The sequence below is a fragment of the Elephantulus edwardii genome, unplaced genomic scaffold (genome assembly GCF_000299155.1).
Source record: "Elephantulus edwardii isolate Elephantulus edwardi_28Jun2011 unplaced genomic scaffold, EleEdw1.0 scaffold00140, whole genome shotgun sequence".
In the NCBI taxonomy this organism is placed as follows: domain Eukaryota; kingdom Metazoa; phylum Chordata; class Mammalia; order Macroscelidea; family Macroscelididae; genus Elephantulus; species Elephantulus edwardii.
The window spans coordinates 4,030,803-4,049,890 of record NW_006399890.1 but is presented as its reverse complement, the minus strand read 5'-3'; the positions used below and the strand labels follow the sequence as shown (position 1 = coordinate 4,049,890).

Sequence of the window (19,088 nt, the reverse complement as noted above, 5' to 3'; positions counted from 1 at the left end):
GAGAAGTTTTTGGATGTGCATAGGGATTTGATTCTTAGAAGATCCCATTCATTTATTTTCTCTTCTCCTGGTTGTAGGTTTGTTTGTTCTTTTGGCATTCCATCAGATATTCAGTACTCTTCTCAAACACCAAAGCTCAAAGGAATCAATAATTCTTCTGTCATCTTATTCATGGTCCAGGTCTCAGATACATTCAGACACACCTTAGTTCTCAAACTAAGACATCATTACTCCATAATAATTTGGAAATTATTGATGGCAAACTTTCACACTGCAATACATCTCCTGATTTCCTAACTGTTGGTACCAAGGATAATGCCTGTGGATCCAATTAAGATGAATATGGTATCCTGGTTTGTTGTTGTTGTTAAGTGCTGTCAAGTCGTAGACAACTCATAACAACCCTATGAATGAAAGACCTGAAGACTTGTATAACTTTTATCATTTCTCCAAATTCATAGGGTTTCCGGAGGCAAGTAATTTTGGAAGTGGATGCCATTCCTGCTTCCAAACTTGTTTTGATCAGGAAATTTTACCAAACACTGTCCACCATTATTGCATTTAAAACATCAGTGTGACAGTGTTCAGCATCACAGCAACCACGAGTTACCTCTGTACAGCAAATGGACAGACCAGTGCTGGTGTCCTGATTTACACCATAAATTAAGAAAGCCACTGGACCCTTCTGAGCATAAAAACTAATTTTATAATTCCTTTATCCCTTGTTATGGCAAAAACCATAATATGCAGCCAAGGATTATCCAAAGCATTTCCTACCACATGGACTCCCATTTTCACAAAGTAATCAAAATTCCTTTCCCAATCTAAGCAATCCTCTCTATCCTTTTTATTGCATCTCTGAGAATTATGGTTAGGGAACAAAAACAAAAATATCCTCAGCTTTTTCACATAGACACTACCCAGAGGACACTGCTTTGTCTTCTGCTTTCTTAAGAGATAGCTAGTCTCTTTATCACAGTCCTCTAAGTCTGGAGGTGCGTCTTCCTTCCATTTCAATTCCATTGTCCCATACCACTATTTGAAAAAAAGAAAGCTTAAAAAAAAAATCTGCCATCAGACTACAGACAGATTCCTAAAGAGAAAGACTCCTTGTTCTCTAAGGATTTAAACATTTGTGTCTTTGTTATTCTTTCCAATACTTATTTCTATCATAATTCTTAGTATTTTTAAGATAAATGTACCTCCTTCTGATACTCTGGCCTCCCAGTTCTTTGTTCTTCTCCAGTAATCTAGTCTTCCAGCCCATGCCAGCTACTGTGACTTGGTCATAACCTTGATTTTGCTTTTACTCAAAATACAACTGCTTCATGATCTTAACTTTAATAACTTAATTACTACTGTTCACTTTATATCCTCTACTAATCTAAGAGAAACTGAATTCCAAAATTAGTCCTTGAACTTCTTTTCTATCTACATTCACTTCCTCGGGATTTCATTCAGGGTCACAACGTATCATTTATATTCTAATAAATTCCACATTTAGATTTCCAGTCAAGACCTCAATGCTGGATTACAGAAGGTATTAAATCTGATCTAAAGGTTTCTATCTCTAGTTAACATTTCTCCTCTAAGTTTTAGACTCATTTATCCACTTGGCTACCTCTTTCAAAAAAACCTCGTCACCATGTCCAAATATAAATGCACAATTTCTACCTTTCCTTGCACTTCTGAAAGATGTTTCCTTGACATATACCAACCAGAAATGTATCCCTGACATCTGACTCATCATCATTCTTAATAGCTCATCTAAATAGTTCCTGAATGTATACTTGCCCCCTCTATATACTCTTTTTTTTTAAAAAATTTTTTTAAATTTTATTTTATTATTTTCTGTGTGTGTGTACTGTCAAATTGGATCTAACTGGTACAGGAGGAAATGGCCCCTCCTTCTCTGGCAGAGCATCTGGTGGATTCGAACCACATATCTCTGGGATTGCAGTGCAGCTTCTTGCCACTAGGCCACCAGACCACCCCCCCCCCCCATACTCTTGTCTCATATACTTTGGGCACATGGCTAGGAGAGACCTGTCTTTGGAGAACAACATGCCTGGAAGGGTGGAGGGACAGCCAGGAGAGGAAGGTTCCGGATGAGATTGATTGATACAGTCACTGGGGCAATGGGGGTTGGTGTTTTAGAATGAGTGAGACTGGCTCAGGACAGGGCAGGGTTTAGAGCTACACAGGGTTGCTGTGGGCTACAGATGACTCAACAGCACATAACAATACTCAGTCCAAGATTCCATTGCTTCCAAGCTTCTATCATAGTCAGTTTAACACGAGTTAATTGTTGTTGTTAGGTGCTGTTGAGTACGATCGTACAAACAACACATCTAAACCCTGTCCTAGCCTGTGCCATCCTTACACTTCCTAACACACTAGAACCTACTGCAGCAGTTACAATGTCAATGTTGATGGTCTTCCACTCTTAATGACCCTACCTTTCTAAGCACAATGTCCCTCTCTATGGAATAGCCTCTCCTAGCAGCATGCCCAAAGTATGTGAGAGGAAGCTTGACCATCTTTGGCTCCAAAGAGCACTTTGGCTGCACTTTCTCCAAGATATATTTGTTCTTTTGTCAATCCATGGGATATTCAGTCCTCCTCTCAGCACCAGACTCAAACGCATCAGTTCTTCTGTTATCCTTATTCCCTGTCCATCTCTCAGATGCATAGCAAGTAATCAGAATAACCATGGCCTGCATCAGATGCACCTTAGTTCTCAAACTGACATCATTACTCCTCAACAATTTGTAGACATCTCCGACTCCAGATTTTCCCAGTGAAAAATGTCTCCTGATTTCCTGATTACTTGGTACCAAGGGTGTTGATTGTGAATCCAAGTCAGCTGAGGTCACTGATAGCCTCAATCTTTTCTCCATCTATCATGATGTTGTCTATTGATCCAGTGTAAGAATTTTCATTTTTTTGACACTGAGATGCAATCCATATTAAAAGCTGTATTCTTTGATCTTCTGCAACAAGTGCTTCAAGTCTTCCTCATTTTCAGCAAACAAGATTGTGTTATCTGCATGAGGCAGGTTATCGATGAGTCATCCTCCAATCTTGATGCCACATTCTTCTTCACTGAGTCCAACATCTCAAATAATTTGCTTTCTTCATTAACACAGGTAGGCATTTCCTAATAGAAGTAAGAACATATGCATGCATTCTGGCTCTTTTTAAAACTCACTTTCCATGTACTTTCTGAGAAACAATACTCTGATCACATCTCCTCTTCACTTTAAAACTGTAATAAGCTTCCTACTACTTTTAGGATAAAAACAAGTTTCTTAGGCCTAAACTGCTCTGTGGGTGAGAAGTCTCAGTGCAGAACAGCAGACAATAGTGAAGCTGAGGATCAGAGGTTGAGTGCAGTCAGGGTTGGTGGGTTGGGATGCTTCCCAATCTCTCATCTAACCCCTTGATGAGCCTGTGATATTTTCCATATGACTAGGGTCTCGCAGGGCTGTATTGCTTGCCCTGAGCCAAAGAGGATTATGAAAACGTGTTTGGCGTTTTTGGGAATGAGGACAGGATATCAGCAGATAGGGGTAAAGGGCAGTGGGTGAGGCTAGAAATAAGGAGGTATAGGAAGGCCTTTGCAGCTGTCACTGTGAGCCCTGGTCAGTGATGACCAGACCACTAAGCAATCTGAGTTCTGGGAACCAGATGATGGAGCATGTGCTGAGCACAGGCTGAGACAGAGAAAAAGAAAAAAAAAAGCCCAAACAGAACTAAGATTCTTTAGTAAAGTCTAGAAGGCCTTATACAGGTTGCTCACTACTTGTTGTTGCTGTGTACCACAGAGTCGAAAGCAACCCATAGCTGACCCTGCAGCGAGTTTTCAGGGGCAGTTAATTGCATGGGAAGAGACTATCCATCCTTCTCCCACAGAACAGCTGGTGGCGACGAACATACGCCTTCAGGATTACAGCACAGCTTCTTGTCACTACAACACCAGAGCTTCTACCTACCTCACAAATATATAAATTTATACCACATTTACATAATTCTTTGAGTGTATATAATCCCTGCGACCACAAACTCTGCACTATTACCAATGTTTGGAATCACAGTTCCCTACGCACACTGCCACTACCACTCATTTCTTTATGTTTCTTAATGTTCATTAAATCTTCAGCTCTAATTTCAATGAACACTCTCTGAGAAGTTACCCCTGCCTCCCCACTAGATCAGTATCCCAACACATACATATATTAAAATATCACTTAAGTGTATTTCCAATATATACTCATTTTTGCAATTAATTTATGCTCCATATCTGTCAATCCAAAAAGACCTTAAGCTTAATAATGGAAAAAAAATTATGTCTTGTTTGCATTATTGCACTTCCAGCTCTCAGCAGAGCAGATGCTCAAATATTTTTTTTAAATAAGTGAATCTGTAAAAAGTGAGAGGGTACAGCAAAAACTGGAACCGCTTTACAGTAAGAGAATAGAAAGGCTTAGAAAACAACTGCCGGGAAATAACACCTTGTAGAAATAAATGGAGCGGAGGAAAATACTAGGTAGGTTCACATTTTCTATGAAAGAATTTACAAGTTAACTTTTTTGATTCTCTAAAGACTAAGATGTTCCAAATCAAACAGTAAAGCTAAAGAAAATATATTTGCCATTTACAAGTTCTACACTACCTATATTTGCATAAGCAATTGTTAAGCTGACTACATTCAGGACAAGAATACGTGTTCTATAATCAACCACACAAGACCATATGGGCAGCATGCGCCTAGGGATAAATGTTACGAAGTAGGAAGAGAAAAGATGGAAAATAAAAACCACAGTGAGCAAGTGGGAAGTGACAAACTATCATAAAGCAAAGTATGTATGTCTGGTTGAATGGAATAGCAATCTGCTCTGTAAACTTCTATTCAAATAACAATGAAAAGTTTTTAAAAAAGAAATGTTCTAATATTTCTATCTGATACGTCTTTTTTGTTCCTCAAAGTACCTTACCTCCCAGAATCATCAAAACAGACATCTGTGTGTCCCTCCGTATGTCCGTATCTCATGGGTTTCTGTGTTGCAGGCATCTTTCGCTTTATCTGGAAATGTTTTACAAAAGCTAGTCTTAATATTTTTTAAAGCGAAGCAAGTCAGGGGGCTAGCGAGAAAGACTCGTCTCTTTTTGAGCGTGCTCTCGGCATCACTGTTTCTCTCTTGAGTGGCAAAAGCAAGACTGCAGCAGAGGATCTGTCAGAAAAATAAACCAAGAGAGGGATGTGTTTCTCTTTGGCCGTGGGGTGGGGGGTGGGGGGTCATCAGGAGCCAACACTCACCGAAGAGATTGAGGATTCAGGGCTGAGAGCAGCCGAAAAGCAGCAGCTACACAGCGCCTTTTCCCGCGCTCTGGCGTGCCCCCCGCAATGCGCATGCTCAAACCCGCCCACGTCGGGCGCAGCCTCGGACGGAGGGTCGCGAGGTGGTGGCGTCACTGCGCGCGGACGGTGAGGAAACGATCCGAGAGCCCAGGGGAGTAACAGAGGAAGGGAAGGAGCCCAATACGGAAGTGGTGGCTGCGCGTTGGGATTAGGCGGAGGCGGGGACCGCGACGTCTGAGACTGGACCGAGTGCCAAGAGGGGGCGATTCTAGAAGAGCACCCGCCTTGTAGGACCTACACGAGGTGCAGGAGTGGCTGAACCTCCTTTTTAAGCCTCCTCGAACGCTCAGCCTGATGATGGCGGCGGTTACTCGGACAGTTCTAGTTCTGCTGCGCCCTGGGAGGTGAGTGGGGGAAGGGTAGCCGCTGCCAGGTCGTACTGCCCGGAGGGTCTTGCATCCACATCATATTCTCCTCAAATGCAACCATATCCTAATTTCTAAACGAATTCTGTCCCACGTGAGACCGAGATCTTAAGAGGGCGTTTTCTCTAAGCAAGAGAAATCTCGAGCCTTTTAATCGTGGCATCCCTCGCGCTTTTGTCACCTCTGGAAGTAAAAGAGGGAAGGTTTGAGTTCAGTTGGTTTTTCTCGGCCCTTGGAGATACAGCATGTGTATTAATAAGTCTTCTTTGTGACACTGTCAAGATTGTCTCTTAAGAAAGTAACTTGTGTTTCTCCTCTTCATTTCCCACCTGAACTTCACCAAAGAGCGTATTTCGATCTAAATGAACCAGAACGAAAGACTATTACTTCGTTTGTCCCTTGCCGTTTACGCTAAGGTCATGGAAATTAAGTTTATGCTTTTCGTATTTAATGTTCCTTATAATGAGAGGCCGATCTCGGATTAAAACTTTCTCAAGAATACTCTTTGATTGCAGATTTATTTTTTTTTTCTGGTACCCATCTTGCGACCTCAGCTGGACTTGGCATAAGTCAGATCTTTAACTGTAGAGATTGCTTCTTTGTTATTCCATCTAGTTCCATTGTGAAAGGTGCGGGGACACCGACAAACCGTGGTGATATTGTTTGGAGATTTTAAGTCAATTTACTGGAGGCAGACGTGTGACCTGTGAATTAAGAGAAAGACTAATTGGTTAAACAAAGTGAATGGAATGTGTACAATATAATTTGTTGTTGAATTCCCTCCAGAATGAAAGGTATTTGCAGTGATTCTGTTCTGATTTAATTTTATAAGGAGAGCATTGATTTTTTTTTTTGACAGATTGCTTTAGAATTTTTTTACCCATGTAATTAAATATCAGTAGATGAAGTAGGGGGTTCAAGATTAGCTCTGATAATATTTATTTCTATTGAATAAGTTACGATGAGATTTCAAGCTGAAACAAGAGTTACAGCTATACAACACTCAGTATGATAGCTGTAATAATCATGTGCCCTTAAAACTGAATGATGTCTACACCTTTGTCCTTTCTCTCTGCCTTAATCTTCAGGCTGTTTAATTCGTAAACTGAAGGGAAAACTTGGTGGATAATGAGTTGAACAGTTCCAGATTTAATTCTTATTCTCTGGTTCCTCAAGTGTGTTTTCTTGAATGTGTTCCTTTATTTTCTGAATGTCACATTCTTTGTTTTGTAATGAAGATACCTGCCTTTATTGAACTTCTTTTTTTTTTAATTTTATTAGTTTTAATGAACATTTACAGAGATTTTGGGTTTTCATTCATTGTTGCACTGTTTCTCTCCTCCCCAGTTCGTTTTTCTTCCCCCTCCCCCTGAATGTCTGTTTTAATTGTCCAATTGCCACAGTGCTTGTCAAAGCCAGTTCTGATTAATCTCCTTTGTCAGTGTGTCCTTTGCCATTTCCTATCACTCCTCCCTGAGAGAGACTTCACCCTGATTCATAAGGAAAAGGGGATGGCGTATTCTCTTAGCTACTTCCTGCTGAAAGGGACGCTGTGGGTTTCAGGGTGAAGATCTTCTCTCACTACTCCAAAGGGCCCCTTTGGCAGTAGGAAACACATAGACTATTATGGAGATTGATTTTGGAATTTAGATGTGCTGTTATCAATTGTGCTTAGCCGTACATGTTCATATCCTTGAAGATACATCATGGAAGTGTTGCAGCCTAGAAGACACAAATTTAACAAGTTAAAAGTACATGAGTCAAAAATTAAAAAGCAATAATCTGAGTAGAGGTTCTAGTAGTGGCACAAATCAACTTCTGTAGAGTATAGGAGATACTCATGAATGAATGAAACTTATTATTAATGTCCAGTATTACTGATCAGAATGCTATGAATAGACATTTAGTGGTTTCATTTTAAATGGTGTTTTTTTAAAATCATTACCTAGTAAAACTTGAGAAATTTAAAATTGAGACTATTAAAAGATGTATTCTTGCTTTTGCTAGGTTTTCACAATTCCGTTACTGTTTCAGTCAAATGTTTACAGATTTTTCTAAAGAAAGCTTCATGCCTTCAGTGAGTTTGTGGTTTGTTAAGGCAAACAGACATGAATATAAAGACATTTAAGATGGTGACAGTGCAATAATAAAATAAAATGTGTGGTTACTTAGGATGGCATTGCTTTAAAAATGAAAGAAACTAAATGCCGCTGTCACTGTTGTGACTCAAAATTTTCCGAATGGAGCTACTCATCTTTAGCAATGCACACTCATAGGAGTGGGTGGCTGAATGGACTCACTGAAAATGATGCCAGAGTCACAGGTTCAATTTCTGTGAAGGTAGTTGACTGGGCTGTGCTGTAGCCACTCATAGCTCACAAATACTGTCAGTTTCAAGGGCATTTGAATGGAAACATTGATTCATTGCCATTCTGATTATGATGAGTAACAATGCAAATTACAGTATTATCTAATCTTTCAAAGTCACTTTTTCAAGAGGTTATTAGTATATTCTGTGCATAAATGATAAAGCATCTTTCCCTATCCCTGCCCTCAGCCACTCATACCCCTTAAAGACAGCCAAGACACCTATAACCACTGCTTTGTATTGTAAAAAAACTGTGGCTCAGAAATTGTGATTTAATTTTGAAAAAAAGATTTTTATTTATCCAAGGCCACACTAAATGTCAGAGCTAGAAATAGAACTCAGGGAGATCTTTCACCTCCTAATCCAAGGTAGTCTACCCTGCTGCCTCTATAAATCAATTTAAAGCTGTTGCCATAAAACTTAAGAGTTTTATAAAAGATACCAGGATTTAAGAGCCATTTTACTTAAGTTTAAAGTCAGCTTTTACTGGTTTGTAGATGAAACTTGTTGCCCAAGCATAAATGTAAGCATATGCCATTATTATATAGTAATGAAAAGAATACTCTATTAAAAGTAGAAGCATATGCTTAGTAGAGGTTTTGTTATCTATATTTTAAAAGCCTTAATTCTGTGTGGAAAGGTTGACTGTTTATACTCAGTATTTTAAAGAATCTTAAACTTTAAAAGGACACCATATCAAGAATAATTTTAAAGTATTTATTAATATGTAGAAATGCTCTTGCCTGCAAAATTAGACTTTTGAGGTACGGTTTTTACAAATTATCTAGCCTTATACTTTCTGAGGACTTTCTTGTTAGAAGTTTTTATATGTTTTTCCCTTAACATTCTGAAGAATTTCTCTCTTGTCTGTTAACCAGTAAATTCCATTTGTGTAGCCTTGATATTTCCACATAATCTAAAGCAAATATCACTATGATCAAAATTATTTCAAGGAATTTTTGGTACACTTTGATAGGTAAAATTTGCAAACAAAATGGCTTTGGTGAAAAAATTCCCAGGACTCAATTACTTCTGGAATAATTTCGTTCTGAGCTCTTTATGTAGCAGTCAAATTTATTTCATTTTAGTATGAATTCTGGTCCTCAGCATGCGTCAATATTGTAGACATTCAATGAATAATTAATATATAGCAACACTGCTATTATCTAACAGGAAATACAGTGACTTTTCTAAATAGGTAAAGTTAAATTTTTTACTATTTCATTTTAGCAGTTTTGTTTGGAAATCTTATTCAGTACTTCCCCAAAACAAACTAACTACATCAAGTCAGTTCCAGTTCAGGTTAACCCTCCATCAGATTTCTGAGGCTGTACATCTTGATGGGGAGGAGTCTGCCTTACCTTTCTCTTCCAGAGAGGCTGGTGGGTTGAAACTGCTGACCCTTTGGTTCGCAACCCAAGTATTCCTGAAGAATCTTATATTTCCTAAGAAAATTTATATTGCTATCATTGCAATTGGTACTAGAACCTAAGACTAAATGTCTAGTGAATCTGGGAACTGAGTTTCTTGAAAAAGGACATTTACTTCTTGCTTACTTAAAGAAAGCTTTTCCTGCTACAATATAATCCCCAGTGCACTGTGACACAACTCCCTTCATTAAAAAAAAAAAAATTATTGAATCGAGTCAAAGCAATCCTCTCCCAAGTGTTTTTTCCCCTCTTTTTAGAAAGCTACTTTACAGCTACCATCAAAGACCTTTGATTTGTCAGCACCTTTTAAAATATCATCTTTGATTTCTGTCCTACATAAAAATGGTGGTAAAAGCACCTTTTTAAATTTGGTATCTCTTCTTCCTCATTCCTATGCAGTTTATATAAAACTATACTACTAGAATTGGTGCTACTTTGGGAGATTTCACATTCAGAGCCCTATACTTTTTTTACTTTTAGCTTTTACAAATATAGGCAAGATACCACTTTTTAAAATTTTTTATTAGTCTATATTGTTAATTAAAAGTCCAGCAAAGTGCAGCACTACTCCTTTTGGGTAAAAATTAAAATACACATATCAATTCCATCAGCTGCTTCATGGAAAAAAGATTGGCTGGCTCATCCAGAACACTTTACTGCCTCTGAAAACCCACTAGGGGCTGAGCCATGAGTCAGTGCTAAGTTAATGGTACATAACAACAGCAATCAGAAGAAGTAATGTGAAGATTTACTACATTTTAAAATGTAACAATAAATGTAGGTTGGTTTTCATTGAAAAAAATGTAATTGAATATTCTTTTGTTTTTATTAAAGTATTTTGGTTTATGACAATCTGGTTCTGAATTAATTTTCTTTTGCTTCAGAGTCCAAATGATTGTTTAGCTGGAAAAAGCATTTCATACTAAATCATGGCACGCAATTTTTTATTTCTATTATTTGTATAAATTTTTTCTAGACTTTTTACGTTCACACACACACACATCTCTCAATATCAGTTGCTGCCCAACTCAAAGGCAGGTGTTTGAAAAGATGGATAATAACTTCCAGTGACATTTACTGCCTCTGAAAATCTGGAGCATCAGCTGTGAATTGGTTTGATGGCATGGCACATAACAAGTCTTATAAAATAAACTGAAACTAATACTTTTTAAGATACATTTTTAATAAATGGGCTCAAAGTGCATTAAAATTAAAGTTTCTAGAAGAGAATAAAAAAAATTAGGTTTCCATGCGTATAAAGATGTAAGGGTGTATATGTTTGTTATATGTCATAAAGTCAACTGTGACTCATAGCAACCCTGTGAACAATAGACCTGAACCATGAACTTTGCCCTATCCTACATCATTCTCATAATCTCCAACATGGTCAAGCCCACTGTCCTACATCATCCTCATAATCTCCAACATGGTCAAGCCCACTGTTCCAGTCCCTATGTCTGTTGATCTCATTGAGAATCCTCCTGGCTTTCTCTGGCTTTTTCTTATCATTCCAAGGACTGACCTCTCCTAACCAAATGCCCAAAGTACGCAAAACGAATGGTTGCACTTCTTCCAAGACAGATTTGTTTGTTCTTTTGGCAGTGGTCAATATTCTTGAATACTTTTCTCTAACTCTAGTTAGTGGCATTTGCCCTTTCTTAATCTTGGTTATTCATTGTCCAACTTTCAGGTGTAATTGTTGTTAGGTGCATAGTTTGAATAGCAATCTGAATCCTGTCCTATCCTGTGCCATCTTCAATATCTCTGATACACTTGAACCCATTTCTGCAGGCACCATGTCAGTCCATTTCATTGGGAGTCGTTGTCTTTCACTGATGCTCCACTTTTCCAAGCATGATTTCCCATTTCAAGAAATAACCTCTCCTGTCCCACCTGAATTTTAGAACCATTTCAAGAACAGATTTGAGGCTTTGAACACGAATGAGCGAAGACCAGATGAGTTGTGGGAGAATATCAAGGGTATCATCCAAGAAGAGGAAGAAAAGATCAAGATGGATATCAGAAGAAACTGAAGATTGTACTGGAGCGCTGAGAAGCCAAAGCACAAGGAAGAATCCTAGATAGTAAAGAGCTGAACAGAAGTTTTCAAAAGGCAGCATGGGATGACAAAATAAAATATTGCAATGAAATGTGCATGGAGCTGGAGTCAGAAAACCAAAAGGATCAAACTCGCTCAGCATTTCTTAAGCTCAAGGAACTGAAGAACAAATTCGAACCTCGAGTTCCTGTAATCAAGGATGCTTTAGGCAGAATATTAAATGATCCAGGAAGTATTAAAAGAAGATGGAAAGAATATAATGAGTCACTGTATTGAAAGAAATTGGCAGACACAGAAGAATTTCATGAAACAATGTATGAGCAAGAGCCTATGGTGATGAAAGAAGTAGTTCAGGCTGCTTTGAAGGAAATGGTGAAAAATTAGGCCCCAGGAATAGATGGTATACCCGTTGACATATTTCAGCTAACAGATGCTGCCCTTGACACGCTCACCAAGTTGTGCCAAGAAATCTGGAGAACAACCACTTGGCCAACTGACTGGAAGAGATTGATATTTGTTCCTATCCCAAAGAAAGGTGACCCAACAGAGTGTGGAAATTATAGAACAATCTCATGGATTCCACACGCAAGCAAGATTCTACTGAAGATTATCCAAAAACAACTGGAACAGCACATCGGCAGAGAACTACCAGAAGTCCAGGCTGGCTTTAGAAGGGGTCGTGGTACTAGGGCTATTGTAGCTGATGTTAGGTGGATCTTAGCTGAAAGCAGAGAATACCAGAGGAATGTGTATCTGTGTTTCACTGACTATGCAAAGGCGTTTGACTGTGTGGACCATAACAAACTGTGGCTGACTCTGAGAAGAATGGGAATCCCAGAACACTTAATCATGCTAATGCGAAACTTATACTTAAACCAAGAAGCAGTCTTCAGAACAGAGCAAGGAAACACTGCATGGTTCAAAATTGGGAAGGGTGTACACCAGGGATGTGTCCTGTCCCCATACCTTTTCAACCTGTATACAGAACAAATCATCTGGGAGGCTGGGTTCTATGAGGAGAAATGCAGCATCAGGATTGGTGGAAGATCTGTTAACAATCTGCATTATGCAGATGACAGAACCCTGCTTGCTGAAACTGAGGAGGACCTGAAGCGCTTGCTGCTGAGGGTCAATCACTGCAGCCTCCAATATGGATTGAGGCTCAATGTCAAGAAGACAAAGATTCTCACCACTGGACCAATTGGCAGCATCAGTATGAATGGTGAAGAGATTGAGATTGTTCACAGCTTTAGTCTGCTTGGCTCCACAATCAACACTTGGCACCAGCAGCCGGGAAATTAAAAGATGTATTGTGATGGTAAAGTCTGCTGTTAGGGAACTCTCTAAAGTACTGAAGAGCAACGATGTGTCTCTGGAGACTAAGGTGCGTCTGGAACAGGCCATGGTCTTTGCAATCACTTGTTATGCGTCAGAGAGCTGGACAATGACCAGGGAGGATAGAAGGAGAATTGACAATGAATGAATGGAATCCCCACCCCCCAAAAAAAAAGAATTAGAAGTAACTCATACTCCTTTTTTGAATGTGGAAATTGAAGCTTAGATAAGTCACTTGCCAAAAATCAATGGCAGCAAGTAAAATTAAACTCAACTGTGCTTTAAAAAAAAAAAAAAAAAGGAGAATTGATGCTTTTGAGCTTTGGTGTTGGAGAAGAGTGCTAAGGATACCATGGACTGCTGAGAAAACAAACAGATTCAGCCTGGAGAGGGTTAAACCGGGCTGCCCCTTGGAGGCAAGGATTCGGAAACTTTGTCAGACGTACTTTGGTCATGTTGTAAGGAGGGACCAGTCCTTGGAGAAGGACATCATGCTTGGGAGGGTGGAGGGCAGGCACAGGAGGGGAAGGCCCTCTGGGAGGTGGATTGATTCGGTGACTGGGGCAATCAGGATGAGTGTGTCGGAGACAGTGAGATTGGCACCGGACAGAGCACTGTTTAGAGCTGTTGTACATAGAGTCTCTGTGAGTTGCAAGCGACTTGACGGCACATAACAACAACATGTCTAAGTATGAGAGAAGAAGCTCTCCCATCTTTGCCTCTAAAACATAACCTATTCATTCTTTTGACAGTCCATGGAATATTCATTACTCTTCTCCTAAACCACAACTCAAAGGCATAAATTCATCTTCTGTCATCCTTATTCATTGCATCTCTCAGATGTCAGGCAAGTGGTTTAAAACACCAAAGCCTAAATCTGGCACACCTTAGTCTTTAAATTGACATCATACTCTTCCATATTTTAGAGAGGTCCCTGACAGCCGACTTGCCCAAAACAATATGTCTCCTGATCTCCTCACTGCTAATACCAAGGATAATGATTGTGGATCCAAGTAAAATAAAATTGACAGTGTCATAGTAGTTTCCCTATTTATTACTATGTTGTCTTTTGGTCCAGTGGTAAGGACCGTTGTTTTCTTGATGTTGACATATAATCCATATTTAAGGTTGTTGTTAAGTGCCATTGAGTCATAGGCAACTCTTAGCGACCCTATGAACAGAAGTCCTCAGCACTTGTGTGACTTTCATCCTTTCTCCACGTTCAAAGGAAGGTAGTCTTTTTTTCTGCAGCAAACTTCTTCAGGTCCTCACTTACAGCAAGCAAAATTGTGTCATCTGCATAACAGGTTGTTGATGAGTCTCCCTCTGATCTTAAGGTGATATTCTTCTTCATAGAGTCCCGCTTCACAAATTACTTATTCAGCATACAGACTGAATAGGTATGAAGAAAGGATACAACCCTGATGCACATCCTTCTGATTTTAAACTGTACAGTGTTCCCTTGTTCCATTCAGACAACAATTCGTGAATCCCACCTGAATTAAAGAATCATCTTAACAGATTTGAGACAGCGATTACCAATGACCCAAGACCAGAGGACCTGTGCCATGAAATCAAGAATATCATCTATGTAGAGAGCAGAAGGTCATTACAAAAACAGACGATTTAAAAATAAAGGCAAAAATGAATGTCAGAAGGAACTAAAAATTGCATTAGTGTGTTGAGAAGCCAAAACAAAGAGATGCTAAAATAATAGAGCTGAATACAAGATGTCAAAGGGCAACTTCAGAAGAAAAAGCAAAATTTATAACAAAGTGTTCTAAGAGCTAGAGTCAGAGAATAAATAGAGAAGAGCCCATTCAGCATTTCTCAAGCTGAAAGAACTAAAAAATAAATGCAAGCCTTGAGTTGCAGTAGTGAGCACTGACATGGGCAACATCTTAATCATCCAAGAAACATTGAAAGAAGACAGGAAGTAAAACAACTATGAGATATCATCTCACCCCCAGCAGAATAGCAAAAATTAACAGAACAGCAAGCAACAAATGCTGGCAAGGTTGTGGAGAAACTGGAACCCTTATTCACTGTTGGTGGGAGTGTACAGTGGTGCAACCACTGTGGAAGGAGGTATTGCACGTTCCCAAAAAGTTGCAAATAGAGATACCATGTGACCCAGCAATTTCACTATTCAGAATATACCCTAAAGAGACCATAACTGACATCCAAGCAGATATATGCACACCCGTGTTTATTGTAGCTTTGTTCACAATAGAAAGGAGTTGGAAACAACCTAAGTGCCCATCAACAAACAAATGGATAGAAAAGCTGTGGTATATTCACACAATGGAATTGTGTGCATTGAAAAACAAGGAACTCATGCAATATTAAAAATGGGTGACCCTGGAGGACATTATGCTGAGTGAAGTATCTCAGTCACAAAAGGACAAATACTGCATGGTGCCACTGTTGTAAAACAGGACTGACTTCGGGGTGGGAAGAGACTGAGAAAGATGGGTTCAATAATGTATACTACATTGAAACAGATGAGGAAGAAAACTGTTTAAAAGGGATATATGATTAGCTATTTTTGTCATGGCAGGAGTCCAGAGCAAAGGATGCATAGTGGAGTGGACCTTGGGGGAGGGATTGTAAAACAATGAAACAATTTTTCTTTTACTTTTCCAAGAGGGTAGTGTACTGGGGAGAAAAGTGCAACAATGAATGAATGGAAACCCAAAGTCTCTGTAAATTTTCATTGAAATTAATAATAAATTTTTAAAAAATGAAAAAAAGGAAGATAGAAGGAATATATAGAATCCTATACCAAAAAAAAAATATTGGTCAATACTCACAAATTTCAGGAAGTACTATATGAAGAAGAGCTGTTGGTAACAAAAGTTCAAGCTGCACTAGAAACACTGGCAGAAAATAAGGCGCCAGAGATAAATAGGATATGAATTGACATGTTTCAGCTAACAGATGCAACTCTGCGTTTGCTTACCAGTCTGTGCCAGGAAATTTGGAGGACCACTGACTGGAAGAGATCTATATTTGTTCCCATTCCCAAGAAAGTTGATCCAGCAGAATGTCGAAATTATCAAGCAGTATCCTTAATATCACACACAATCAAAATATTGCTGAAGATCATCCAAAAAGGAACTACCAAAAATTCAAGCAAAATTTAGAAGAGGCCATGACATCAAGGATATCATTGCTGATGTCAGATATATCTCTGCTAAAAGCAGAGACTAATAGAAGAATGCCTGTTTTATTGACTTTGTGAAAGCTGTGTGCCTCACAACCAATTATGGCTAATGTGGAAAAGATTGGAAATACCTGAACTTTTAATTGTGATCATAAGCAATCTATATTTAGACCACGAAACTTTGTCCCGAACAGAATGAGGGAACAGTGCATGGTTTTAAATCAGGAAGAGTGTGCATTCGGGGTGTATCCATTCTGTATACATTTGTATGCTGAGCAAATAATTTGCAAAGAAGAATGTGACATCTGGATCAGAATAAGACTCCTCAGCAACCAGAGTTTTGTAGATGACACAGCCTTGCTTGCTGCAAGTAAGGAAGACCTGAAGTGCTTGCTGCAGAACATCAAAGGCTACAACCTTCAATATGGATTACATCTCAGCATCAAGAAAACAAAGATCCTTCCTACTAGGCCAATAGGCAACATCATGATAGATGGACAAAGAATTGAAACTATCAGTGATTTCATCTTACTTGGATCCACCGTCAAACCTTTGGAACCAGCAGTCAGGAGATAAAGAGATTTTTTTCCCTTCTTTGTATTTCTAAACAAATATTTAGTATTGTTATCTGTGTTACACAGATGACACAACCCTGCTTGCTGAAACTGAGGAGAACTTGAAGTGCGTGCTGCAGAAGGTCAAGGACTGCCACCTTCAATATGGATAGAAGCTCAATATCGAGAAAACTAAAAGAGTCTCACCATTGGGCCAATTGGCAACATCAGGATTGATGGTAAAGAGATTGAGATTACCAGCTTTAGTTTGCTTGGCTCCACAGTCAACACTCTTGGCACAAGCAGCCAGGAAATTAAAAGACATATTGTGATGAGAAAGTCTGCTGTTAAGGACCTCTCCAAAGTACTGAGAGCAATGGTATCACTCTGGAGACTGAGGTGAACCTGATACAGGCCATGGTCTTTGCGATAACTTGCTGTATGTTAGAGAGCTGGACAATGACCAGGGAGGATAGAAGGCGAATTGATGCTTTTGAGCTGTGGGTTGGAAAAGAGTATGGAATATACTATGGACTGCAAAGAAAACAAACAGGTTCAACCTAGAAAGGGTTAAGCCAGGCTGCTCCTTGGAGGCAAGGCTTCTGAAGCATCGTCTGACATACTTTGGACATGTTGCAAGGAGGGACCAGTCCTTGGAGAAGGACGTCATGTTTGGAAGAGTGGAGAGACAGTGCAGGAGAGGAAAGCCCTCTATGAGGTGGATTGATTCAGTGACAGGAGTAATCAAGAGTAGGTGTGTTGGAGACAGTGAGATTGGCACAGGATAGAGCAGGGTTTAGGGCTGTTGTACATAGGGTTGTCATGAGTCACAGGCGACTCAACGGCACATAAAAACAACAATGTGCCATTGAGTCACCTGCGACTCAAGCCCTATGCACAATAGCTCTGAATCCTGTCCTATCCTGAGCCAGTCACTGTGTCAGTCCGTCTCATCCAGGGTCTCTCTCCAGCACAGTCCCGCCACTCTTCCAAGCACAAAGTCCTCCTCTAAGGACTAGGCCCTCCTGGCACATATTCAAGCTATGTGAGCTGGAGCTTCAAAATCCCTACCTCCGAGGAGGAACTTGGTTTCATCCTTTCCACGACAGACCTTTTTGTTCTCTTAGCAATCCATAGTATATTCAGTACTCTTCTCCAACACCACAACTCAGGCATCAGTTCTTTCTCTGTCATTATTAATTTAATCATTGCCCAACTCTCAGATGCATAGCAAATAATTAAGAAAACCATGGCCAGGGTCAGTCACACCTTGGTCTCTAGACTGACGTCTTTGCTCTTTAGCATTCTGGAGTGGTCCCTGACAGCACACTTCCCTAATGTATTTTGTCTTTTAATTTCCTAACTGCTGGTGCCAAGAGTGTTTATTGTGGGCCCGGGCAAGCTGAAATTGTTAACCATTTCAGTCTCTCTTCCATCTATCATAATGTTGTCAATTGGCCCAGTGGTGAGAATCTTTGTTTTGATGTTGAGCTTCAAGACATATTGACAACTGCAGCTCTTGACCTTCTGCAGCGGATGCTTTCAGATTGTCCTCAATTTTGTCAAGAATGGTTGTGTAATCTGCATAATGCAAGTTGTTGGTTATTAGTCTTCCTCCAGTTTTGATGCCACATTCCTCCTTATAAATAACCAGCCTCCGAATAATCTCTACTCAATATAGATTGTAAAGGTATGAAGATGGCACATGTCCCTGACACACTCCTTTCCTGATAATGAAACATGCAGTGTCTCCTTGCTCTGTTCTGATGACTGCTTCTGTTCTGAGGAAGTACAGGTTTCACATGAGCACAATAAAGTGTTCTGGAATTCCCTTTCTTCTCAAGGTTAGCCACAATTTGTTGTGATCTACACAGTCAAATGCCTTTGTGTAGTTAATGAAACACATTCCTTTGGTACTCTGCTTTGAGCCAACATCCTTCTGAGATTTGCATTGATGTCCCTAGTGCCATGGCCTCTTCTAAACCCAGCTTATTTCTCTGGTTGTTCCCGGTCAGTGTACTGTTCCAGTAGTTTTTGGATAATCTTCAGCAAGATTTTTTTTTTAATTTTTTTTTTTTAATTAAGTTTTGTGTGCGTGTACCGTCAAATCAGATCTGACTGGTACAGGAGGAGATTGCCCCTCCTTCCCCGGCAGAGCATCTGGTGGATTCGAACCGTGCACCTCTGGGATTGTAGTTGCAGCTTCTTGCCACTAGGCCACCAGAGCTCCCCAGCAAGATTTTACTTAGGTGATTTTAGTGATATTGTTTGGTATTTCCCCAGTTTGTTAAATCATCCTTTTTTAGAATGAGAACAAGTATGGATCTCTTCCAGTTAGTTGTCCACGTGGTTGCCCTCCAGTTTTCTTGGCACAACCTAGTAATCATGT

The 19,088-nt window shown here is 39.6% G+C and overlaps 1 protein-coding gene across 1 annotated transcript in view; it reads right to left on the bottom strand.

The window, feature by feature from the left end:
• WDHD1 (WD repeat and HMG-box DNA binding protein 1) overlaps positions 1–5,074 on the bottom strand; it is a 93,575-nt gene extending 88,501 nt beyond the window's left edge. Inside the window, exon 1 of the mRNA XM_006894342.1 lies at positions 4,998–5,074. Coding sequence (XP_006894404.1) covers positions 4,998–5,074 — 77 coding nt within the window. The remainder of the gene's footprint in view (positions 1–4,997) is intronic.
• Between the last annotated feature and the right edge of the window lie 14,014 nt (positions 5,075–19,088).